Source organism: Plutella xylostella, chromosome 18 (genome assembly GCF_932276165.1).
Source record: "Plutella xylostella chromosome 18, ilPluXylo3.1, whole genome shotgun sequence".
Lineage (NCBI taxonomy): Eukaryota > Metazoa > Arthropoda > Insecta > Lepidoptera > Plutellidae > Plutella > Plutella xylostella.
Window position 1 is genome coordinate 3,951,220 of NC_063998.1, and position 27,631 is coordinate 3,978,850.

The 27,631-nt window shown below is 36.5% G+C and overlaps 1 protein-coding gene across 1 annotated transcript; it reads right to left on the reverse strand.

Moving 5' to 3' along the window:
* Positions 1-17,589: 17,589 nt before the first annotated feature.
* Positions 17,590-27,420, reverse strand: LOC105394656 (galactosylgalactosylxylosylprotein 3-beta-glucuronosyltransferase I). The gene is made up of 5 exons (XM_011566564.3): positions 27,036-27,420; positions 26,237-26,396; positions 24,064-24,201; positions 22,386-22,607; positions 17,590-21,401 (listed from the first exon to the last, which is right to left on the reverse strand). The coding sequence occupies exons 1-5, from the start codon at positions 27,254-27,256 to the stop codon at positions 21,249-21,251; spliced, it is 894 nt and encodes a 297-aa protein (XP_011564866.3). The 5' UTR covers positions 27,257-27,420; the 3' UTR covers positions 17,590-21,248.
* Positions 27,421-27,631: the final 211 nt, after the last annotated feature.

Below are 27,631 nucleotides of genomic sequence, written 5' to 3' on the forward strand. Positions count from 1 at the left end.
ACCCTAGAGTAGTCGCGCCATTTTTTGTGACGCGAGTGCTCGCGTGACGGCATTTTGCCGCCCATATTAAAATGTATTTTTTGGACACTTAATAATTACGAAAACTTATAAATGCATATTATTTGAATAAAATGAATCATATGGTATTAGAAAAAGTAATATTTATAGTTTTTATATTATAATTGTTCAATATATGAGCTATCGTTCATGTTTTGGGAAAAATTTTGATCTTTTAGGTATAAATTGGTCATAAGCCACACAAAATCAACAAATCTCAAAATTATTTAAAAAATTAGACGTTATCGTCATATACAGCATTTATTTTAGCAACACAGTACTGAAACATGAACACAAAGTGTTCGTTGCACATTAACTTTCTTCATGTATTGCACCCTTTTTTGACCTGCTATTTTTCTTACATGGACATAGTTATAGGCATGTACCCTCTCTTCTTTAGGGTGTTTTTTGTTGGTCCGGTGGTACAAAACGGGAGATTTGTAACACCGGACCAATATAAAACACTTATGTACTGTCCATATGTAAGATTCTATTGTTATACGTGGTGTAGTTATAGGCAGAGCTATTTTTCCAGGTAAATTCTTCGTAAAATTAACTTGTTAGTAAATTAACAAAGTTATATCGTAAATCGAATGTAAACTGAAATAGACACATACCTAAATTAATTTACATTATTATTACCAAAAAATACTGAAAAACTAACAATATTTCATAACAATTGTAAAAAAAATAACTTTAATTTTACTGACGCGAGTGCTCGCGCTGTGAGCATTTTGCCGCCCCGTGCGACACACTCTCTTCAATCCTCTCTTCCTGCTGTAACCTGTGCACTGAATTTCGCCAAATTTACGTAACATGTAGGAGAAGACCGAGAGGGCAGCTACATGGACGCTGGACCTTGAGGAGTGTATAGTTCACAAAATAATAAACAGTATTTGCTGAGGGCGGCAAAATGCTCATAGCGCGAGCACTCTAGGGTTAATTATCTCCCATAATTTACCCATTACAAAGTCCGCATTATTGCACTCTAGGTATTCGAAACAACGTCAGCAACTAGGCCACATAAGTCTGAAACTGGTTACACGACACTACAAAGTTAACTTTTCTCTACTCACCTAGAGAAGTAATACAAACTCAGCTGGATACAATATTTTTATTTCATACATAAAGTATGAGAGTCTTAGAGCAGAACTCTCGTGAGCTCGAGAACATCTGAATTACAAAATTTCCCGAGTATCCCCTTTGCAACCCGCACAGGTATGTAGGAGAAGAAAATACTGCGTTGCAAGTTTAATATGTCTTTTACACAAAACCCTCAAACTTATATTTTTAGCACTTCAGATTAGTTTTAGGCAGCTCTACAAAACTTTCGTAAAAGAGACAAATTATCCCTATTATAGGTACACGGGTACTTGTAACATTAAAACTATATTATAACGAGTAAAATTTACGAGTATATCTACGTAGAATACAAGTAAACTAAAATAGGTATTTTTATCGACGTCATTAAGCTAGCCTTTTCTATTTAGGAGTAATTTGGTGTATAGTCACTGGAACTTTTTCATTGCTTGCCAGTGTATAATATCACAATCCAACTAGAATCGATTGATCTCTCACACTATCTCTTATAGATAGGGTAACGTAACGTACCTAGGGACATTTTCGACTACCCCAACTTTGAATGAAGCTATCGCAGCGTACAACTAAGATATTAATGTGAAATTTTCTTTATTCGGTAGGATATATAATCTATTATCACTAGTATTTGTGCTTAAGCTTTAGTGTGGCCAGATTTTATTAAATTAAGATAAAAGTAAAAATGCTTGTTTTGACCCAAGGTACGTTACACGTTTGTACCTTGGGACACTGTTTCCTATAGCTTTGTACTATGGAAAATGCAAACTTCTAAATAACGCCTTATATATCTGTTCTTATTTATTTACTGCATCTCTCTTCTGTCTAGTTTCACTCTGGCACTAATAAGAACAGAGATTTAAGGCGTTATTTAGATGTTTGCATTTTCCATAGTACAAAACCATAGGAAACAGTGTCCCAAGGTACAAATTTAATCGTGTCCCAAGGTACAAAAAAGCAATATTTAACCAAAATTTAAATATCTTTATTTTTAATTAATAGGAATCTTTCAGATAATTGCCATGTCATAAAATTAAATAACTGAAAAGTTATATGTGACATCCATGTCTTTATTTTGAGCATGCCTCAATGAGATAAAGCAACACAATAAACTATACAAAAGCTACTTTTGACTCCAAAAAACTTCATACTGTCTTCACCACACACTAGATGCTGGTATGATCACGAGACTCACTAGTTTTGCCAAGCGAGTAAAATACTATACCTAGGGTAGAATTTTAATGTGTTTATTTAGCCGGTTTTTAAAATACAATCAATGTCCCGAGGTACAAGCGTCCCAAGGTACGTTACGTTACCCTACCTACTTACTTCCTGCAAGATTAATAATATGATAAAAAGTAAACTTTTGCGTCGTAAATCTACTGTGCTGTCAGTAGCATAGCGTCCTAATTACACCGAATGTCTACTCTTCTTCTGGTAGATTTATAGCTCTCTGGTTTTAATTAAAAATGACGGATTTATTTATTTCGCCATGGCTGTTAAATTAAATATGTATATATTATATAATATTAATATATTATAATATAATTAATATATTATAATATATATATTATAATGTATTTATTAATCTTAGGAATCAAGTATTGTGTATTTGCGTAGTGTGTAATTTTTGAGTATATTTTAAAACAATACCACAAACATAATAATAAGAACCTACTTAAATATTTATTCAGTTTACCTTCGTATATAGGGTGATAATAACGGCAGGCAAAACTGAGTGCATATTTTCAAGCGGTAAAATACATCACCTGAAAAGGTACTACTACTACCCTACAACAATTTAGCAGATTGTGAGAAAACAGGCTTTCACACTACGTCATAAACTCATATATAACTGAAAGTAACAGTTAAAAGTGCAAGCATTTATAACACTTATCAGACTGCCTTCCATCGCTATACCTAATTACAATTAACCCTTTGAAACGTCAAGCTGTAAGCATTTTTACGAAATTCCATCCTGTAGGTCCATTGTTAGATGTCCTAGTTTAGCCGGATGTGCCTGAACTTTGTTGCTAGTTCGCGCTGTAAATTCTGCGTTAATTACAACAAAGCCATGAGTCCGCTCGTTACGACGTGCTGAAGTTTTAGCAAGACGACTGTTATAATTTTCTGAAAGGAGATTGTTATTTTTTATGCTTATTTTTTAGGTAGGTTATGTCTTTACCTATGTACGAATGGATATTTTTGTAAGATATTGATTGAACGTACTCTGAAATATTTTGTTAGAAATGCGAAGAGCAGTTATCGTCAGCGACAGAATAATATCATTCTTAAATAACGTGAAAATATGACAATGCCATTAAAGAATATATCTAGCTATTCAGCTCAACAGCCTTGTGCGGGCAATATCCGCAACGTGCGCCATGTAATATCCGATCACAGACGTCTCTGCTGACACTCTTCTGAAAATGAGTTCTTTCAGTTTATGAGATCACTAGCTTTTCCCGCTACCTTAACCTCTAGAAACCCAGAGACCTCATACGGTGACATAATGTAGAGACTCACTACAGGATTCAGACATAGTTAGGTTTGCAGACGCTGAAAACTGAAATTTGTGGTCTCTGGATCTCTAGAGGTAAAAAGGGTTTTCCGTGGGAATAAGTTAGTCCAGCATCCTGTACACCAAATTTCATCAAAATTACTCCAGCCGTTTTCTTGTGAAAGAGTAACAAACGTCCATCCATCCATACTTACAAACTTTCCCGTTTATAATAGACACTATGTTTTTTGGCGCTTTCCAAAAGGTTTTCCTATCTAGCAGATTTGGGAAAAACTTTTAAAACAAAAGTTTTTTTTAGCCCCGAAACAAACATCCACCGTATAATTCCACATTGGTAAATCTTATAGAAACAGCAGTTTTTCTGTACGTAAATTATGTAAGTTTCAGGCACTATTACAGTAGAATCTTACATTTAAAGTGCAAGGCGGGGAGATGGCAATACGGCTGGCGGCACGTACAATTCACACCATTAGCGATTTGGCTCCCGGCTCCGCTCGACGAATGGAGCTTACGTGATGCCGTTTATGCATTTTCAACACATTCCACTTATCTGTGTTTAATAGAAATAAGGACTGAACTGTGAGTATTTAATAGACTAGAAATTTGCCAGGAAAATTTTCTTTCTCATTGATTTTTTACGTGGGAAAATTGGGATACAAATAAGTGATAAGTATGTCACACTTTACTCTCTTTATCCCAGCTACTTATTGCCAAAAAATCACACCAAAACTTTAAAAAAGCTTTACATCATGAATGAAGGACAAAATCTACATCGGGCTTGCATCCTTCTCCCGTGATCTTTGAGTCTTCATCACGAACCACCGTACCTATCTTGCACAATAATTCGTATGTTTGTGGTCTAGGTACCTACCTAAATGGAAAATTACAATAATATTCGGCACTGTGAATTAAATGTCTTTTAAGGCGGCGACTGACCTGTAACATTTTATCGTAACGTTACGTTAGGCCCGGGTCTCCTATTTACGCCGTAGTTCGCGTCTAGCGTCACGCCGTAGGCCGCGTCACGATGCTCACTATAGAAATGTACTGATGCGGTCTCCCTTACACGCCGACGTTGGCGTGTAGACGCCGTAGGTAGGCCGTAGGACGTTGATCAAAACGTTTACGTCAAAGTCGGACGCCGCATATAGCATAAAATAGGAGACCCAGGCCTTACGCAGAATCCTCACAGCGTACAGCGAGCCGATCCTCTCGCCCGAACAAATGACGTTACGGTATGGCTCGCCGTGAACGTTACGATAAGGCGAAATGCTCAAGTCTATCGCCGCCTTTAAGGTCGAGAACGAGACCTCTGATTTTACATTCATCGTAAACAAACGTACCGCACACCTGAAAATGCGTCAAAACCTCAAGAGCGTAACCCGATTACACAAAGTTAATATCCAACGCGTGGAGCGAGCGTAGGTGAACCGGCAGACATATTTAAGGAGAAAATTGGTAGCGGACGATTTGAGGTTTTAGGTGACGACGTGGCGCCACAACACTACGGTGGGATATTACCAAGCGCTAAACGTAGAAGGTACTCGACTAGGTGGGGGCACTGCCGTGCCCCCAGATTTAGACGCCTGTTAAACGTCTAACAGTTTTTTTTTTTCATTTAAAACGATTAGCATTTGGTAAAAGTGGCCCTACTAGTTTCTCTGTATTTCTCTATCATGTAAAAATTACGCGGGTGTACCATGCGGCTAGATAAAAAACAGAATTTTACCGAAAGGGTATGACTCAGTGGGTCAGACTGAACAACTTTTGATTCAAACCCCTTTGGGCTTAGTATACCACTTTTGCAACAGACCAGTTTTAACGTTATGACACGTCGTCTACTGCAATATCATGTCGTCACCCGACAATTTGCACCTTTAATTCCTACGCGTGGAACCACCGCCGTAGGTGAACCGGCAAACAGTTTTAAAAGGGGATCCGCATTAACACCATTCCAAGTTTGTTTGGGAATATTCATACATAAATTATGTGGCAAAATAATATTTATTTAAATAACATCTCCCCTGTGCGCGGGAGTACAGGGGAGATTGTACCCTTTTCACGGCTGAATATTTCATGCAGGGCAGACGGTGTTTTCGTGAAATAGCCTAGGGAGAGTTTTGGTTTAAGATGAAATTAGCAGTTAGCACATGGTGCCTCGGCCAGATGGATAGAAAAATAAATACTTAACTGGAAATATTGTAGCGATTTGAATGCGTAAGTATATATTATGTAGTCTGAGCCTATCTGAAACCTAGTTAAACATTGTGAGATATGGCGTTTCGACTTTCTCCGTGTTCGGCATCATAAGGGTCACAGTGACAGTTAAATAAAGTCAATTTTTCTCTCCACCTTTAGTTTGCAAGGTGCGGGTGCCTATATAAATAGAGTGAGTCGCCCGCGCGCCTCAGTTGGTTTTTGATTTTTGAAGTGAACACTTCGGCAAAATGGCTCTATGTAGCCACGGTTCTCGTCGGCTTCGCTCCGACGGGGAAAAATATAATATTAAATTTGCGGAGTCCTCGCTACCGGGAGCTGTAGCGTGATGCGGACCAGGCGGCGCGGGGCCTGCCGGCTGCTGCGCACGCAGCCATTGCTGAGGATTTCGCAACGAAGGTTTGAGTTGATAAGCCGTGAGTAAAATGCTATTATTTACTGCTTTTAAAAGCTCAGCCACTGGTCATAATGCTCCGGCGCTTGGGGTTTTTATCCCACGCAGTAGGGTCCGATTCAATAGTCGTGGTGATGATTGATCACATATTCCGGTCCTACTAGTGGCGCTTGAGCTAGATACTTACATTAATGACCGCTTTAAGTAAAGCATATGTTAATTTTATACAGGAAAAAATAATAAAAATATATTTTTCTACCCTCAATTTCTAATATTTTTAGAAAACAGTTGATAAAAACTTTGCTATTACAATAATGCACTTGATTATAGCTTATGTAAGGCTTTACAAAGAGGAGCTTTCCAGGACCGTCATAGGATTTTTTACAGGAAGCACGTGGCTCCGAGTTTCAGTATGTTGGGACATTGTGGCATGTGCGGCGAGTAATGTGATCCGCCGGTACCTACCCGCTGAGGGTAGGCAGGCCGATTCGGTGAAATTGAAGTTTCGTGTAACCTGCACCCGGCCCTGTGCTCCCGCGCTGGCCGCCGTCTCGTGGCACCTGCATCGCAGCATACACCCGGCCCTGTGCTCCTGCGCTGGCCGCCGTCTCGTGCCACCTGCATCGCAGCGTACACCCGGTCCTGGCCCTGGCCACCGGTTTGTGGTACCTGCATCGCTGAATAGACCCAGCCATGCACTCCTGCCCTGGCGGCTGTACACCCGGTCCTGGCCCTGGCCACCGTTTTGTGCCACCTGCATCGCAGCGTACACCCGGTCCTGGCCCTGGCCACCGGTTTGTGCTACCTGCATCGCTGCATAGACCCAGCCATGTACTCCTGCCCTGGCGGCTGTGTTGTCCCACCTGCATCGCTGCGCACACCTGGCACTCCTGTTCTGGTTGCCAGATCGAAACGCCCCCTGTCTGGGAAGAGATTATATGCTCAGTGGAACCGCCTGCCTGCACTATTGCTAGCACGGTCATCATCATCATCAGCCATCATTATGAGTGACTTATTTAGAAGGTATCGAGTAACGTGCGCTATTCATCAGTGATTTTGGCATATGCAGACGAACGTTTACTGCCAAGGTTGGTCATGTTAGCCATACAAGGGCACACCAACGAAGCCTGAGTAACCACCTGCAGTCGCCGTAGCCGCATCGGCATGGATGACGACAAATCGGGTAACGTGCACCGCTTCTAAAAGTGTTATAGCACTTCAATTTGATGCCTCCGCTAAGGTAGGGTATTCTATTAAAGCAGCTTTCTCCTGAACTGCCCAAAGTGACCTGTAGACTGCTCCTGGGGATAGTTGTGCAATCAATTTTTTATTTCGATGTCTCTGCTGAAGAAACTGTCTAATGCAGCTTTTGTTCTAAACTGCCTAAAGATCATTGGACTGCTCATGGGAATGATGACGCACGGTAAGTACAGGAGCGTTACTTTATACTGATGAGAAACGAACGAACGAGAGCTGTCGTGCAATCGGCACGTTTAATACATACAAACAGATAGAGCGGCTCGCGTCGCAGTGCACTGAAAGTTCGTTTTTCGTCATATAAAGTGACTCCCCAGACACTATCTTAAGTGTCATGACACATCGGCAGATTCCAGCTTTGAGTCTTTTCTTTTCTCGGCTGTGAGAAAAGTGAATCCCACGGGCGAGTGTTCAACCTGAAAGCACTGAGCTAATTCCTGATTTCGTGAAAGTCGCTGTTGCTATACCATACCGCTTCACAAGTTACCGAATTTATTATGATCCTACTGTCGGGTGATCATGATCAGAGTGTCATCGCGGTTTCTGAGTGACACCATATAAGCTGTCTTCCTTAAGTCCCAGTGGATTGTGAGTGTGTGTCCGAGCTCTTTGTTGAAAAATGCGTGAACCTCCTACGCAGCAGCTGTCTACTAGTTGTGTATCGAATAAATCGAGTAACGGTGCTTTTGCACGAGACGACTACCTTTTGGTAAAATTATAACTTCCACTATTCTGGGAACATGCATATATGATCTACGTAATGTCTCCCGCCTACCATCAAAGAAAGAAAAGTTAAGCTCATCTATTTCCATTGATTTCAACAACACCCTCATAAAAACAGCTTTTCTGGATGGGGTTAAAAACTACAACAAGAATAATTCTGAAAAATTGAACGCCTCCCATTTAGGAATGCTATCAACTAAACAACCAATTTATATCTCTGAGCAACTGACTCCTAAAATGAAACGGTTACTATTTCTGACACGCGATTTTTCTAAAAGTTCGGGTTTTAAGTTCGTTTGGACTTCTAATGGTAAAATCTACTTAAGAAAAGAGGAAGGGAAACCTCACATCTTAGTCAAAAACGAAAGCCATCTAAATGATTTGAAGAAAAAACAATCGGAAAATTTAACGATTTGACTAGTTGTAGGATTTTATTTCAGTTCCTATTTAATTTCATTAATAAGTCTATATTTCATATTTGCATGCTATGAGATGTTTAAAAATATATACATATTGTCACTGTACTTATTTACACGCCTATTCATACGTATAAACATAAATACAGTATATAAAAATTTGATCAGTATTAATTGTCATTCTTATATGCAAGCATTTTGGTTGTTAAAAAATGAAAAAGAAATTGCTTCTGCTCATGGTTCACAAAATCGTACTACACTGACTATACAATTGATTTATGGATAACGATATAACTAACTTCACGAATACCTTAGATAACCTTGTAGTATCAAACGCAATCTGCTGTGACCCGGAAGATTGCTTTAATTTATTAAATAGTGAACATAAATTCAACACTCCGAATTGTCTGAAACTGTTTACACAAAATATAAGAAGTATATCATGTAATATATCTGGTTTCAGTACACTATTACAAATATGCAACTGCGATCCAGACATCATCGCTTTGACTGAATGTTGGTTAAATAGCCCTACTAATCATACTCTACCTTCTTTTGCTGACTATTATGTGATCTCTACAACAAACAACTCAAATCAAAACGATGGTGTCGTTTTGTATATAAAAAATACATTAAAAGTTAAAACGTACGAACCGGATTTTTTAGAAGCAAACTGCCTCTTCTCTATATTAGAAAATAACATAGCTATCATTTCAATATACCGCTCTCCTTCATTCAAGAATATTGATATATTTTTTGAATCTTTAAATAAGGTTCTTGATTCACTTCATAGCCATAAAGATATAATTCTTGTAGGGGATATAAATATCGATATCAAGCATGGATCGGAAGATAATAGAGCACCCTTGTATCTAAATCTCGCTGCCTCACATGGATTGCTTCCCGCCCATTATCTTCCGACTAGAGATAAAAACTGCCTTGATCACATCTTATTGTTATCTAAATCAGGCTATGATTCAAAAACCCTTGTTATTAAAAACAGTCTCACTGATCACTATTCCACATTAATTTCCTTAGAGCTGAGGCGTCACAGTATCCATAAGCCAATTTTTTTTTCGCGTATTAATTATGCAAGAATTAGTAAAGACATTTCGGAAACAGACTTTCAACCCGTTATTGAATTAGATGATGTAAATTCTGCTACTGATATTTTCTTAGGCAAATTGACAAATATTATTGAACAAAATACGACAGTTGTTTATGTACCTAGGCGTCAGATACCTCTGAAGCCTTGGATATCTCAAGGTTTATTACGCTGTATGAGAAATAGGGATAAACTTCATTTAAAAGCAAAATCTAATCCTCAAAATATAATTTTATCGATGACCTACAAACGTTATAGGAACTTTTGTAATAATCTCCTTAAACAGTTAAAAAGACAATATCAACAATCAGAACTTGAACAAGCCAGTAAAACTAGTCTAAAAAACACATGGCAAGTTATTAAAAATATTCTGAACCATAAACCCAAAAATAATACATGCGAAATTATTCAATCATCTTGTAATGAAACTGATGCTAGTAATAATCTTAATAAATATTTTTCTCAGGTAGGTGAACGATTAGCACGAGAAATAGAACAAAAAAGTTTACATGATGGGCCTCACAATAGAGTAAATTTCAACTTAAAACATAATCCTCATTCGTTTGGACTCGTTGAAGTCAATCTAACAGATATAATAGCCGCCATAAATTCCCTAAAAAACACTTGTTCCTCAGGATGGGATAAAATATCTGGTAAAATTATAAAAGGAAATATTAAAGTTTTAGCTGGTATCATCACTCACATTTGTAATCTTTCAATTAAATCTGGTGTTTTTCCTAGTTCATTTAAAAGATCAATGATCACTCCTATTCACAAAGGAGGGGACAAATTTAATGAAGAAAATTATAGACCCATTTCTATACTACCTACACTTTCGAAAATCTTAGAGCGTATCCTAAACAAACAGCTGGTTAATTACCTAGAATCATTTGGACTCTTATCAAATAACCAGTACGGTTTCCGTAAAGGAATATCTACTACAGACGCAGTAAATAATCTAACCGAATGGATTGTTAAATGTCTTGATGATTCTGACAGAGCCATGGCTGTATTTTTGGACTTACGTAAAGCATTTGATACCATATCAATACCGTTGCTACTTGTAAAACTCAATAATATTGGCATTCGGGGACTACCTCACCAACTAATTAAAGACTACCTTTCCAATAGATCCCAATCTATCAGAGTCGGAGATATCGTTAGCGAACCACTGCCTGTAACTTTCGGTGTGCCACAAGGTAGTATACTTAGCCCAACACTGTTTTTAATTTATATTAATGACCTATGTGACACCACCGTAAGTAATGGTCAAATATTTACCTTCGCTGATGATACTGCGATAGTCTTCAGAGGAAAAAGTTGGAATCAGGTGTATGGTTTTGCCCAATTGGGACTAAATAAGATCTTTAAATGGCTGAGCTCTAATCTATTGAGCTTAAACACGAGCAAAACCAAATACCTCACCTTTTCTATAAGATCCTCAACCCAACCAAACCCGGTTACCGATGCTCTAAGTCTAAAGGCACATAGTTCGCTATGCCTTAGTAGTACAGACCCTTTAGAGTGCAACTGTGAAGAATTACTTAGAGCAAATAGTATAAAGTATCTGGGTGTCATTATAGATAATCAACTTAATTATTTTAAAGAACATATCACTATGATGACATCAAGAGTAAGAAAACTCATGTCGGTCTTCAAAAATATTCGGCATGTAGCTAGTTCAAATATATTAAAAATGCTCTATTATACATTATGTCAATCCATAATTTCTTATTGTGTTCTGGTCTGGGGTGGTGCCGCGAAGACAGATCTTCTTGAGCTAGAACGAGCACAACGTGCTGTGCTTAAAGTAAGCTTATGTAAGCCATATCGTTTTCCTACAGTAGATCTGTATCAGGTTGCCGATGTGTTAACTGTTCGACAGCTTTTTATTGTTCAGGTAATACTTCGCAAACACAAGTGTCCATCTGATCGAAGTGTAGGCCAACTAGTACGCCGAAATTATAACATATTTACTATCTCAGGATTTAGGACTCAGTTTGCTCAGAGGTTTTTCTGTTTTTTGGGAAGTTTTTTATATAATAGGATAAATAAAAAAATTAGCATGTATTCAACCACTACTCATAATTGTAAAATATTGTTAAGTCATTACCTAAAATCACTGTCTTATGTTGAAACTGAAAACCTGCTTGCAATTGTTAAATAAAGTTAAACAGTTAGTAAGTAACTATTGTAAATTATAGGTATTATACTTGTTTATTTTAATTTCCATATTTGTCTTTGTATTTAGGTGTGTACACACTCATATAACATTAACAATAGTTCCAAGTTACAATTGTTTTTAATGGAAAGGACCGTCGCCTATAACACAGGTTATCCTAGTATAGGTGACGGAAGCGGCCATTATAATCTAAAATATATTTACAAAAATTACTAGTGTAAAAATTAATCTTAAGACAATATGTACCCTTTTTTTGAAATAAAGATTTTATTTATTTATTTATTTATATACCTACTGTGTACTGTGTATCACATCACGTGTAGCCGTAGCCCAACTCAATTTACTGGGCTAGATAATAAACAATGGCAGTCGTCATTAAATTTCTATGAATTTCGAAGGTCATCATTTGGAGCACAATTCAAAGGGTGAAAGTACCTATTCATGCCTAAACGGCTTCTCTAATGAAAATGTATTTTTAATTCGATTCTGGCGCAAACGTTTCATAACTATTTTTCAACACTGTATCTGCTGAAACTACTTAGACTGACTGGTTAAGATGCAGACGTGCCGTTTTCACAATTACATTTTGAGTAATCTGTTTTATGGATCTTTCAGTTAGTTACGTAACTAGTTACTTACCAAGTAAAAAATTACTTGTGTCATGCTCGTACTCGCATCTCATTTAGGAGCTCTCTGGCCTCTAGCTGAAGGCTAGAACTGGTATATATATCTACTAAGCTAGTACAGAGTTATAACCGGGCAGCGGTGACGTGGTAGCTGCTTGATTTATTAGAGTTTGCGGAAAACTTTCTAAATAAGTAATAATTATTAGTCATAATATTAACTCTTCGCAGTTCTTTCAGAATGCAATACGGTCGCTGAAGTAGGTAACCTTCCTTAGCTGGACAACCACAACAAGCCTTTTTGTTTTAAAGAGTGTCACAGTAAGTTATTCGCCTTTCCACTGTCATATCGATGTCCAAGGACTTTTTCTTGGGTATAGCTAACTACCTAAGTTTACCTATAGATAGCCGCAAGCTATCTGCTGTTGGCGAACTGTCAGTTCTGATTGATAAGTCAGGCTCGAGGTGGCTCGTCCAACTGTCCATGTTCCCGCCACCATGATTGTTGCTTCCACAGCTTAGAGAGTCTATGTTGTCTGTAGTTGCATCAGGTCTGATCAGGTACAACTAACATCTTTACGTACCATCTTTATTTAATCGAGCTATTTTATTTTGTTTTATCTAGGTCGACTTAATGGTTTCAAAATCGAACCTACAACAATGTAAGTAGGTACCTACCTACGTACCTTTCAAGTTGCAACAAGGCGAAGCCTTAAGGTTTTGGCCGAGACGTGCCCTTAGTGTTGACGAACCTACCTAAAGGTGACCTTGTTAATGTTTTTCATATGAAGTACTGAACATTTTACTTATCCTGGTGGCATGACTGATCATTTACTTACCCAGTTAAGACGTGTTAGTCGGGTTTCATTTATCAACTATTATAATTGTTATTGTTGTGTTAATCAATCTTTATTAATTGATGTCATCTACCAAGGAATGCTGCCAGAGCTCATAATATTCACACATGATGATACAGAATGATAGTAGCCCACAAAATCGGTGCAAAGGCTTATAAAATAACTTTCCTTCCTAGTAGGACTGCACAGGAACTCGTTAACCGCCGAGTTAGTTAGAATACAAAATTAGACTGTGTGTTACTTGTCAATCTAGAATATGAATATTGTTACCTGCATCATGTTTTGAAAAACTGAATACTTAGTTATCCACCAGTGTCACAGCCTTCATCTAATCTTTTCCAGTAGCTGATGAGGCTGGGATATTTAGTAAAATTATCTTCCCTTCAAGCACCACTCCTCGTTCCAAGGACTAGATGCCGCGCCAGGTGTTGCAGGCCGTGTCGTCGTACGGGGCTGACTGAGCAGGTCCTCGAGGCTCCAGGGTCGGCTGCTGCATTTCTGAGGTCAGTCCAGAATTACATACCCTAGTCAGCATGTGCTGACCTGAGCCCCAGCGGCCTGGATCGATATTCTACACTTTACAGCTTTTAAATATTGTTGCAAAGTATTTCACTGGTTCCATCCATTCGGCTAGTGTAGGTTAAAAATATTGCCTTGACAATAACAAGATTTTGATCAATAATTACTTATAAGTATTGCTTTCGAAGAGGCACTGTGTGTATCCATATGTATAAATACCTACCTATATGTATAGGTACATACCTTCCATAACTTTCTGAAAAGTCAGGAATAATAAGGAAGTACTTAAGTCTTATGTATACTTATACCTTTCTTTTTAGTATATCTATTACCTAGAAATCTATGCATTATAAATTTATAGATTCAAATATTTCTCTACTGATATACTCATCAGTAGCTTATGGGTCACAGTTGGTTTTCTCTCCACCATGCGATAATAAACACATCTCACAATGTTTAACTAGGTTTCAGATAGGCTCAGACTACATAATAGACGCATTTTTCCTGAAATAAAAATGACATATTATGTATCTAGCCTATCTGAAACCTAGTCATTTCTGCATGGTGATATTACAACTGAGGCGCGCGGGCGACTCACTCTATTTATATAGGCACCCGCACCTTGCAAACTAAAGGTGGAGAGAAAAATTGACTTTATTTAACTGTCACTGTGACCCTTATGATGCCGAACACGGAGAAAGTCGAAACGCCATATCTCACAATGTTTAACTAGGTTTCAGATAGGCTAGATACATAATATGTCATTTTTATTTCAGGAAAAATGCGTCTATTATGATAATTAGATATAACTAAGTCTGTAATTGTTTGAGCAAAGAACGGAATTAACACGGGTTTTAAAGTTAGGTCTGACTCGACTGTAAATCCGTCGGTATATGTAAGTTGTACTTCATAATTTAGCTATACATAGTTATGGGCTCAAAAAACATGTTAGTATAAAGATGTATACATATAACCGTAGAATGTAGGTAAGAATATGAAACTCCTTGTACTTACCTGAAGGTCTAGCACGGGACACTAGACGCGCACGTCAAGACGTGACAAAAGTTTTGCTTCGCGCTCTCTCGCGTCTCGCGGCTTCGAGAGATCGAGAGCGAGTACTACGGAAAACTTTTGTCACGTCTTGACGTGAGCATCTTGCGCCCCCGGCCTTCGGGTAAGTATATTATTCATCTCAACAAATCAGGCCATGTAGCACGGGGCGCTATTAAGACGTGACAAAAGTTCTCCGTCGCGCACGCTCTTGAGGGTGCGCGATGTGAGTGAGCGCGATGCAAAACTCTTATCTTGCGCCCCGTATACTAGCCCTGCAGAACGCCTATTTTACCACAGAATTTATCGTACGAGTAGGTACCTACCTACCAACCTACACGTAGCTGTGGTAAGGTTGCCATGGCAGTGCCTACTGTCGAAGTAACTAAAGCCAGCTGATTGATTGGCTTGAAAACTATTACGACGCACCCTCGATCGCACCCGTATATTGAATTAAACGAAACGAGAAACCTTACGGAGTAACTAGAAAAATAATTGAATTTCCCAGCTGGAATAGTCTGTGGTAAGTGCATGGGAAGTACTCGCAGGTACTTATTCAATCCACTTTTAAACCGCGTATTCCAATGATTTATTACAATATTAAGAAAGTACCTAATAGTAGAAAAATATTAATAAAGTTGAACATTAATTCAGAAAAAATTTACAGAGACAAACAACCAATTTTAATGCTTATGGTAGAGGTTTACAGATAGGTTACTTATATCCGTAGAATAGGTTTGTACCACCCAAAGTTTTCATTCAGGATATTGTGACACTTGTCTTCTGAAGCTGTAGATCGTTGTACCTACCTAAGTTTATGCAAGAGGGTAGCAAAAACTGGAAAGCTTTAACTGATTTGACTAGGTCCAAAGTAAAATTCCTTTAACTCAAGTTGTAGTTTTAATTGTGAATCCTACCAAATTATTCTAGGTGCCTATAGATTTTTGCAAACATAGTGTAAGTAATAGTAGTAGTTACTTACGGTGTAAAATATGAACCGTTTTTCCAGTCTCCAGTTTCCAGCAAACAAAAGCCACATTTACATAAATCAGGTTAGCCTCTAAATTCCAAGCTACATCGAGCATCCAGGTTCTTAGTTACCGGAAGACGCAATATGGGGTCCGAGCTCACGCCGCATGAATCATGACGGCATAAATCCTAGATCTGTCCCCTCCCTGCGTTCTAGTACAAGACCTAGGGCGTCCTGCATTCGGGAAATTGTGCCATCAGATTTCGAGCTAGGTGGGTGTTTCTGGTTTAAGATGAACATTATAAGTAAGGTAGTTTTAACTTAGGTACTTACCTGTTATTGTGTGTCTACTTCGGTAGGTAAGTACTTTTATGTTTAGGCATTTACCTAATTTCCGAGTACCTATACCGTGAGCCGTGACTGGCCGTGAGTGACAAAGTTGGTAATTCAATTTCAGGTTAGTAGCCTAAAAGATGATTAATTTAGTAGTTAAGTTAGAGTATGATAATGCGAATGTACTCATTACCCATAGATAAACTAGTCTACACCTAAGTAGGTATTTAATTGTACAGGAGGTTCATTTGAAAGGTCCCTAACGAACGAAATTGTCCATTTATTGACAAATACCTGTAGGTCCGCACTGAAGCGTGATTGGTCGTACCGCACGTGATATTCATATCAATGAGGTATAATGTGGCTTTGATTTTACAGCTACACAGTCACGAATAGTACCTACCACTCGTAAAACTTGAAAAATATATTTTACTAACTGTTCCCGCGAGCTTCGCATCGCCTTAAAAAGTTTTCCCGTGAGAATTCCGGGATAAAAAGTAACCTATGTTCTTTCTCAGGGTCTAGACCATATGTATACCAAATTTCATTCAAATCAGTAGTTTTGGCGTGAAACAGTAACAGACAGACAGACACAGTTACTTTCGCATTTATAATATTAATTCGATGACTGAAAGTTACTATCATACGCATTTTGACACATAAGTAACAAGTTATATTCAGTCAAAAAAATCGTATGAAAGTAACTGTCAGCTATTGATAGATATGTTATTGGAACAGGCAGTAAGTGTAGTAGGTATCTCCCTACCTTCCTTCCTATCATCGAGTACTTAGTTAGATAAATAGGTACTGAGCATAGAACTCAGGGTCCACTCAATGGTACTGAACACACAGGAACGGTTCTTTCATTATAAAATGAGCCGTTTTAAAAACAACTAACGCCCTCTTTTGCGTGGTGCGTGAAATCATTTTAAATAACAGCGCCATCTGTTGAAACTAATTGAAATCAAACCAAAAAAGCAAGACAGCATTTTCCGATCTCCATTCCGAAGTTGAGTACCTACCTAGTTTCCCTGAATAACCTTCTTAGCGCTAGTGCTGCAAAATATTATCAACTGAATATACAGATTATAAATAATGTATTTCTTTTCTAGGTATATCCGTGTTTATAGGCTGTGGCCAGTGATGAATTTTAGCCCAAGACTTATGAATCTTTTTACTCTGTTGCACCTTGTAACTAGTTTCATTTTACATTTAAGTTCCTTCAACACGGCGGAGAAGAATTATATAAGGGGATAATAAGATCACTCAATCACTTTTGGTATGGAATAATTTATTTTCCACTACACATATACATACATAGGTTTTAATAATAGGTACAAATGATATGCACTATTTACACAGGTATTTAACTTAAAACTAGAAAAAAAGTATAACAAATTGCATATAAAATCATACATGGAGAATAATAATTATAATAATTATTGCGACAGAAGCTGATTAGATACAGTCTTCATTAGTAGCTATACACTTTTGTACCTTGTCAAACTAATCGCCTATTCATTCAAACATTGAAGGTTTGTAATTTTAACACAAGTTCAAAAGTGTATAAGTAATTATACTTAGCTACTATAGCTGACCATCCAATACTCATTATAATTTATAATATTAAGGTATAATGCAGAATTAAGGAATTCAGGGAATATAATATTTGGAATGAATTAGGTACTTCATGTCAACAAATCTTGTGAGTATTAAAGTTTTATAATTTCTTTTGGTTACGTACCTAACCTAAGTGTTAAGTACAAATGGCTTTCCTAAACATAAAATAGGATAATGCATGTTTAGGAGTTTACAATTCATAAAACATAATATATTATATTTTAATATCTAGATTATACTTAGTACTGTCTTATATAACCTTGTAAAAGGAACACATAATGTAGTAAGCTAACTTTATGTAGGGGTCGCCCAATTGAATTGTGTAATTTTACTGGTATGTGCATGCATTGGTATCCAAGAATATTTTTAATTATTCTAAGATCTTCATAAGATATTCAATATTTATCTTCACTTATCTTCATTAACAAAAAAATAACATACTATACATACAGGCGTATTGAGAACCTCCTCTTTCTTTTTCTTCAAAAAGTAAATTCAGTTGGAGTTAAAGTAAAACTAAATTTTCTATGCATTTTTTTAACTCCCAGAACAAAGTTATTCAGAATCACCAAACCAAACTTTGTTACAAAAACCTGTATACATATACATACAGACATACGAAATATTTTTTACCTTATATTATAATACATAGTTTTACTAATTAAACTTTTTGAACAGCAGAACATTAAGAATACTACTTTATCACCATATTTTTTTATTAAATGGGGTGTGATTTAATTTAGGCCATACTGAAACTTCATTGCGTTGTATAGTTTATAATTATAATAGTGACTACATCAATTACATTTTGTTCTACAAATTATAAGCTTAAACAACAATGTATTTACGTTGTCTATTTCAAAAAGAGAGTCAAAATAGACAAAGGAAATATCAAATGAGTTACATAAAATTAACTTCTTAAATAAATATAAAATAAAACATAGCATTTAAATAGAACGACTTATAAAAAAAATATCTTGAAAAAAATATACTTAGGTGTTAGTAAAAAGATAAAAATATTTTTTTGAAAAATAAATAAAATATATTACGATCTAATATTTACAAAATGAGTACGTCAGCAAATATTATGACGGTTCTCTGGTGAGGCCCATGTCCAGAAGTGGACGCCGATGATGTAAGAAGTGTAATCAACTTCCAAAACATTCAAATTTGGACCGAAATGTCGAAGTGTATTCACAATGGTGAATACCTACGTAAGTATTAATTTATGGAGTTGACTGTACGTCTGTACTAATATGCTGAGGAAAAAATAAGCAAAATTTCGAGTATGAGTAGAAAGTCTATTAGCATTTAATTATATCAATTTATTTCTATTTCACCTAACTTAGTATAAGCCAAACTCATCAAGTCAGATATGACTGCACACAGATTATTTTAAAATATATACTAGGTAGGTAAGTAGTATAGAACAAATAACTGGATATTAAATTTTGTTGAAATATTATTTTGTGATAGGTACTTTTTTAGTTTAATTTTATATATGAAAGGGAAGTTTCTTGTCATTATTTTTTTTAATCTACCTAGATTGCTTAAACATTATGTGGTAAGTAAGTTAAATCTACATAACCGAAATAAACAAATAGTAGTTAAAAATGGCAGTAACAATAAAGAGATACCGCTGATAAATAATCTCATTTTATGTCATACAGGGATTTACATGAGTACTAAAAGTACCGAATTTAGGTTAAGGTTAGTTTAGTAAATAGAGATCTTGTATTTTATAGGCGGCCATGTGCTGACCAATCGGAGTCAGTATATTTAACTATATTTATTAGAGCAAAATTACTGGAAATCTTGAGAGGAGAAATCATCATTACATAATATACTATATTACGTCATAAATGAAAAAAATATGTATATTTCGGGGTTGCTATACGTGTTTTTTTTTAGTTAATTATTGTGTTTGTCTACCTTTTTAATAATGTATAAGTTATACATAATTTATTCGTCTAGAACATAGATTGCCTGATGATTACATGATTATAGGTACAATGATTAAATACAATGAGTTGTGACTGTAGATATAATGTAGGGACTTCATAATTATTACGAATATTATCTTAATACTGAAAAGGCTGGTTAGTAGGAATGGAAGAAGTAAATATTCATTAGGGAGTATAATAATGTTAAAAGTATCTTGTCATTTTTTATGTGTACCGTGTACTAAAGTCTACTCTTTTATCCAAGACCACAACACGATCTACTGGTCAAACTGAGCAACTTTACTAAAGAAACAAACCATCGGACGCTGTCAAGTTTTGAATTTCTCATACAAAGAATGATATTACTTTAAATTGGTATAAGTTTAAAAAAAAAGTTTATTTGCGAGGTTTTTTGTGGGAATGGGTTGTTCATTTTTAACAGTAGATCATGTAAATAAATCGGGTGCATAAAAATTTACATCAAGTATAAGCTTTTTTTCAGTATCATTCGTATCGTATACTTTTACTAGACACTCAATAATAATGCGAAAACATAGTTTGGAATGTTGGGAATTTTACAAAGTGTAAATTTTTATTAGTAACGTGTATTTTTATTCATAATATTAACTATGAGTATATTTTATGAAAGTCGAATCATATAAGCATTTTTATAGGCACATAAATGCCTGCAGTCTTGCAAAACAAAGACCAAATTCAATATTTAAATTTAATCATATTGTTTTGACTTTGTGCGAAAATTTTATTCATCACAAATAATTTAATATACTAATATATACTAACATATTCGATTCTAAACTTTAATCAATTTAGTAAAATAATTTGGCATGAATATTTACGTAGCGTTTTGATGAATGAGTATTCTTTTTAAAGTTTATTCCAATTTAAATAGCCTAGTGTTCATTTCCGTACAACACTTACGAATATTTTGCTACCTAATTCGACCCTTTCACGTCATTTGTATAAATAGCGTAACGAAGGGAAGTTATGACTTAAATTACACAAAATATTGCAAATAAACGCATTAACACACATGCCTTTTCCCAAGTTTGATTATTGACCATTATATTAATGACAGGGCAAAGCCTAATCATTAATCATGATAAACTTTTATCGTAATAATATCACTATAAGAGCCATCATAGAAATATCTTTGACTATCCTTACTGTACCTTCAACTCCCATAGCCAACAAAGGCGCAATTTGTTGAAGTACGAAATGAAAACATACTTTTCTAATACAGCTCTTAAATCAATACCAAAGCTCGCTTGGTAAAATATCAACAGAAAATCAGAGCTCATTTACCTCACAGGGGCTTCAAGGAATTTCAAAACACCGTGTTCTAGATTCAGACTTCTATGTGGTTGTATGTCATCGCCTTTCCCGCCTTGGATATGCTTGGCTTCTGTGTCCTCGTGTGCCAGACGTACACCTTTGTGCAGTTGTCGGCTAGAGGCTCCAGGTCTTCCTTCTTCACAAAGTAGTTGAGGATCACGCTCTCCTGAAAAGTAAGCAGAGTTTGTTTTGTGAAAAAGTTAAGCTCGCAATCAGGTATTAATAATTTAAATTAAAATTACTATATGGCAGGTAATCGAAAGTAAAATCAGTTAGAATGGCTACTGACTAACTGACATACCTACATGACAAACTTATAAGAAAGTTCTTATTAGATCGGCGGTAAATATGAATAATAATTAAGTATATTGTTGCAAATTACTTTTATACTATACTTAGGTATATATGAAGTTCGCTCACCCCACGATATCGGCTGATGCCATGACTCATTTCGTTTATAAATGCAAAACGATAACTTAGAACCATCTAAGGACGGACATAATAATAATTAGGTAAGTTAGGTATATAAAAAACGATGTCTCTACGGATATAACTATTATTAGTTAATAAATGTAATTGGCGTGTCCAATCATAATAATGACACTATTGATTTTATTGCTGTGACCTTTATGGCTATTATTAATAACATATTATTCGAATAACTTTCACTCTCTCCTACTTCTCCTCCTCAGTAAATTGAAGTCCGAAGTCCGAAGGAACCGGACAAAACCAAAAAGCAGTTAATTGCAGTCGCGAGATTTATTACGAGGTAAGACCATAGACAGCCCGTAATCGACCAAAGCTAGATATAGTTCTTCCCTAAGAAGCACCACAAAACTCTGTCCACGGCCTTCCTCATTCAGCGCCACCGGCCACCTGTCGACGGTCGCCGGTCCAGCGGTCTGTAGGGCGTCCCAAGCTACTCTCGCCTATTCCTGGGCTCGTTCAAGCCCCACCCCGTTTAACTAAAGCCGCGTACAGACCGGCCCAACGAACGCCCAACGCAACGAACACCCAACGATGGATATTTATAATACATAATACAGGGCAGATTGCAGCAACGAAGGTCAACGAAACCCGTTCGTTGGGCCGGTCTGTACGCGGCTTAACGCAAAAAGAACAGACACAGTCCTAACAGAAAACAACTCACCTGAAATCCGGATTGCACCTTCCTCGAGAACTTAGCCTCCGGATGTTCTAAGAACAGGTTGGCGGCGACCGCGAAGCCTGCCATGTCGATAGGGAAGGGTCGAAACGGCTTCCACAGGGCGTTGAACCCTGACACCTTGCCGTTTGTGATGATGGGCATTTCCACCATCATGCCGCCGACTATGCCGACCGGCCAGACGCCCACTTTGTTGATTTTGCGCATCTGGTGTAGGAAAAGAAAGGTAAATTGTTATTTGAAAAGAAATGTTGTTTTTTGAAAGTACCTATACAATTATTTGTCGATAGTCATAATATTACTCCACCAGCATTTCACAAAGGAGAAGAAATGGCCAAAGAAACTCCGTGAGCATCTTTTGGATATTTCGGACACACAGCAACACTCCAACATAATATTGTATAAGTCGCTATACCTTTCAATAAGAAGTAAGATAATCAAAGATAGTTGATGATAAGGAATGATCACATGGATCACATAAATCCAAGGATTAACTTGAAACCTTGAAGCGATGGTTAGAGTGCGCTTCAAATTACACTTTAGCGGACTATAAAAATAACACCATGCATAGAAACTCATCTCTACAGCTTTATTAACCTATGGTTAACATTTAAAACAAACTTTCAGAAACTCATATTTGCTAATAATTATTGTAATTACTACGAGAGAATGCTTCATTATTAGTGTTACACGGCAGGCATTTCCCGTTTGATAATTAAAAAGCTGATAAGGAACTGTTACGCATATTTACACTGATACAATAAACGTACACACTCATAATTCTGTTTTACATATAGCGCATTCATTGACGAAAGAGGTCAGTGTAATAACAATAAGCGAAAGGAGTTTAGTTATCTCTTAAATACACATGTAGTTATAGCGGTATTGCAGTCTCTTTCCATTATCTCAGTGTTCTTTTGTTATCATGAGCATTTATCACATGTAAGCCCTATTTCCTCATGTAATTCGGTGCTCTTATCTTGTCTAAATAATTGAATATATCTCTTGTTTTATTAGAAGTTATGGAAATGTGATGTAATCTCATTTATCCGGCAGATAGCGACTTTAGATAAAGAGTATTTTTTTAATGTCTCGTTTTTTTGTTTTTCTAGAGGGTAAAACTGTAGCCATCCGCTATACAGCTAAGAACAATGCCTGAAAGTTAAAAGTTACTAACTGACACCTAATAGCCAATAATCGATCAATCAATTTGCTAAATATATTGTGCTGGAAGCACATCACATTACACATAATAGATACTATCTTCCTTCGTTTTCGGCCAGCGATTATAATCCGCGTAAATAAAGTAAGACCGTGAAAATGGCGAACAATTCGTTAAGTAAATATTATGTGACAGTAGAAGACCTAATTGATTACCTACAAACTGAGATTAGGAAACATTTAATGGTCTTGCCATTAAATGACGATAATTATTATTCTTTCCTCAATACAAACCCAATTACAAGATTGGAAGTGTGGATGGATGTACCTATGCTACATACATTTTTATTGTGAAAAATAGGTCATAAGAAAAAGTCATATTTGTCTTTTTTTACGAAAATACCACATTTTTTTGTACGAACTCACATATCCAGGTTAAACACAGGCTACTCTACATTCGGGAATTTAGCCCAAAAACACCTAGTATTTAAAATATGCATACCTCTTCAAACACTTTCAGTGCGTAAGTGTTGTCATCGTCCATGAAGTAGACAACTCCTATCCGCTCCTCGTCCCTGAGCCCGCGCAGATGTTCGCGCAGCCACTCCAGTGCCTTGTTCCTTTGCTCCACGCCTGATGCCTGCGAAAATAATAATAATTGTGCAATTAGAAAAAGTAAGAGAGAGAGAGAGAGAGAGAGAGTGACGTGCCCAGCAGTGGGACACAATAGGTTCATAATATAAAGTAAAAAGTAAAATACATATGTACAGGGTATTTCAATAATAAGAGGTATAAGTATATAATTATGTAGTAAGCTGAAAGAAGGTGACCCAGAGGGTCAATCTGATTTTATTTTAGAACAAAAATTACTGTAGGTACCGCCTGTAGAGGTCAGTGACAGTGATTGGGCCAAAACAAAAGTGCAAACCATCTAATTAGACCTCTCGCTTGCACTGCATGTTGGCGCGTAAATGTACAAAAGTGCATACAAGAGATCTGATAAGATGGTTTCCACATTGGTAATGGTGCAAGTTTAGAATCTAGATTTTGAATTACCAAACAAAATATGCCTACTTGATAGAAGATTTACAAAAAAATGCAGGTCTGAATTAGCATTCCATCTGACTTAACACAAAATCCTATGGACACAAAATACATAGTTTCAGCAAACAATGGGTTGCAATGTTCATTAGTCAATTATTGCTTTAAATAGTTTCCTAATTATTCTTTTCAGATACACATAGGTACATAAATTATAAAACAATCTGTCTTATTACCGGGAAATATTCAAAGAGGATAATAATTTGTAACAAATTGAATAACAAAGCAATTGTCTAAATATTTATATACATATACATTTAATTACTCATAGCAATTTTCAGCTACTTAATTAGAAAAGCAGAGTTTACAAATTTGTCACATTATTTAATTTGTTTTAACTGTATTTATGACAACAAACTGTATTGTTCTTAATTTGTGCTATCGCCCACTGTACTACTCTACTCAGAATTACTTGTTGACAATTACTGTGACCAATCCTTATTGTGTTCAGTTCATGTGTTGTATAGCAAGCTATTTGTAATAGGTACTTACCAAGAAAGAGATGCAGCTTGAAATGCAGTGGCATGTACCAATATCTTTATTATGAATGGAATTAATATGCAATTACCATTTATCTTGTGAAAGGAAAATAATGTAAGGTGAGAGGAATAACTAAGGAATTCTTGGTATCACACAGGAACACCGCACTACGCTCCCAAACCCGCATAATCGATGTTGGTGTCGAGACCGCGAAGCTCAAGTGGAACTGGGCCGGCCACGTCTGCCGAATGCACCCGGACCGGTGGGCCAAGATAGCGACCGAGTGGGTGCCGGGCGACGGGCGCCGGCGGAGAGGCAGGCCGAGAAGGAGGTGGCGGGACAACCTCGTCAAATATTTGCCGGATTGGGAGATAGCCGCATTGGATCGGGATGAGTGTAAAATTAAAGGGGAGGTCTTTGCCCAGCAGTGGGAAAATACATAGACTATTTAAAAAAAAAAAGCATGATCCTATCCTAACTAATAACCAATATTATAAATGCGAAAGTAACTGTGTCTGTCTGTCCATCTGATACTCTTTCACGTCAAAACTACAGAATGGATTTGGACAAAAATTGGTATACAGATGGTCCCTGAGAATGAACATAGGCTACTTTTCATCCCGGAATTCCCATGGGAAAACTTTTTAAGGCAAAGCGAAGCGAGCTGGAACAGCTAGTTATAAATATTATTGAGAATTTCAACAAACGCAGGGTTCTAATAAGGAAAAGGCGATGTCAGGACATTGATTGCAAACTGATTTATCAATGCACAGACCGACCCTGTAGGTGGAATGTAGTAAAATAAGGAACGCATTTTAGATGAATGTACGGTAACATATAAATGGTGACCAGGTGTTTAATTACAGCTTGGAACTTGAGGATGTTTCTTCTTAGCAAGTCAGTGACGATCACTTGTGATGACAGATATGTATCATCAAAGGCCACACAGAAACTAAGCCCCTCATAATAAAATGTATATCATAGATAGTTCTGGTTTACATCCAGTTAAAGTCGAGAGATTTAATACAAATCAATAGTCTAGTCTTCAGTCTTCGCTTTATAATAAGTAGGTAAGGGTTTATATTTAGTCTTACCATTGCTTTCTTGGCCTTTTCTTTCTCAGTTTTGATGTTCAGATGTGTATACTTTAGGCCGGAGTCTCTGAGTAAGTTTGCCACTAATGGGGTCTTATTTTCAGCATCCTCTATGACAATCCAATGAAAATTCTTCACAAGCATCAGAGTTTGAGATAGTCTGAAATTGTAAAAAAGTATATCATTGATTAAATAAGAGACAAGTGTTCAGTTATAACTGAATTAACTATAAATAGTAATTAACATTACCTACTTTATCTGTACCCATGTCAGTATAAAATATTTATTAAAATTAAGTGTATAAATAAATAATCATTTAAATCTGTAATGCATAGTAAGAATAAAATTACTTAAGTATAAAGAAAATATAATAACTGAACAGTGCATTAGTAAATAAAATAAAGAAAGTGCTAAGGTCCCAGAATCAATAATCCACCACGGCAGACAGATAGTTATAATTGAATCGGAGGATTGGAGTGGTGATAGCTCAGTTGGGCATCATAATGATTGATTAAAATACTTACTCAACTGATTCTCAAAAATCTGATAAAAGAAATGATTGCTTCACTTTTGATAACTGAAATATGCCCTTAAATAAATAGGTTTTATGTTATTGTTTGATATTATGAAATATTAAATAAAGATATTGAATTATAAAGAATGTATGAAAAGTACTATTCATAGAAGGTCATGGCCATGTAAATAGCATCCTCAATATTACCAAACAACTGTTGTAAGTCAACATCAGATTGGTGCACAGTGCATGCAAGGCCAAAAGAATCACGAGTGTAATAGCTACCTTGTCAAGTCCGCTTTCTGGGCAAGCCTGGCGTAAGTCGGTGTGATGCCATAGATCGTAGGAAGGTTGCTATTGGTAGAAGCAACACTAGCTGGAAGCTCCTCCAATTGAGGAACCTGGCATTGTATTGATGCCGGCCTCGTATTGAAGAAAAACAGAGCTATGAACACCAGCATCCCGAGAGCAATATACTGCTTCTTAAAACTGAGAAACGACGTCATGGTTCCACACGTATTGGCAGCCAAAGAAGAATTTAGTGCCAAATTACCACTGCACCCGCACCATTAATTATATTCGATCGCGCATAATATTTAGGGCAATTAATAAAATTGCCAACAAGCGAGACGACACGGCTTTTTAATGACAAGATGATGAATGAATGAAAATGAAAAGCTTTTTTGGACTTTGACGTTTGATTTTGACATTGACACATTGACATTGATTCCGGTCAGCGGTCTTTCATTCAGTCACGTTCAAAAATCATAAACTGTAAATTAGTGTTTAAGTCTTTGACTGCAAATAATTCAATAATTTATACCTACAAACCTACAAAATCGAATTTAACTTATAAATATAAATTTACGTAAAGTAATTAA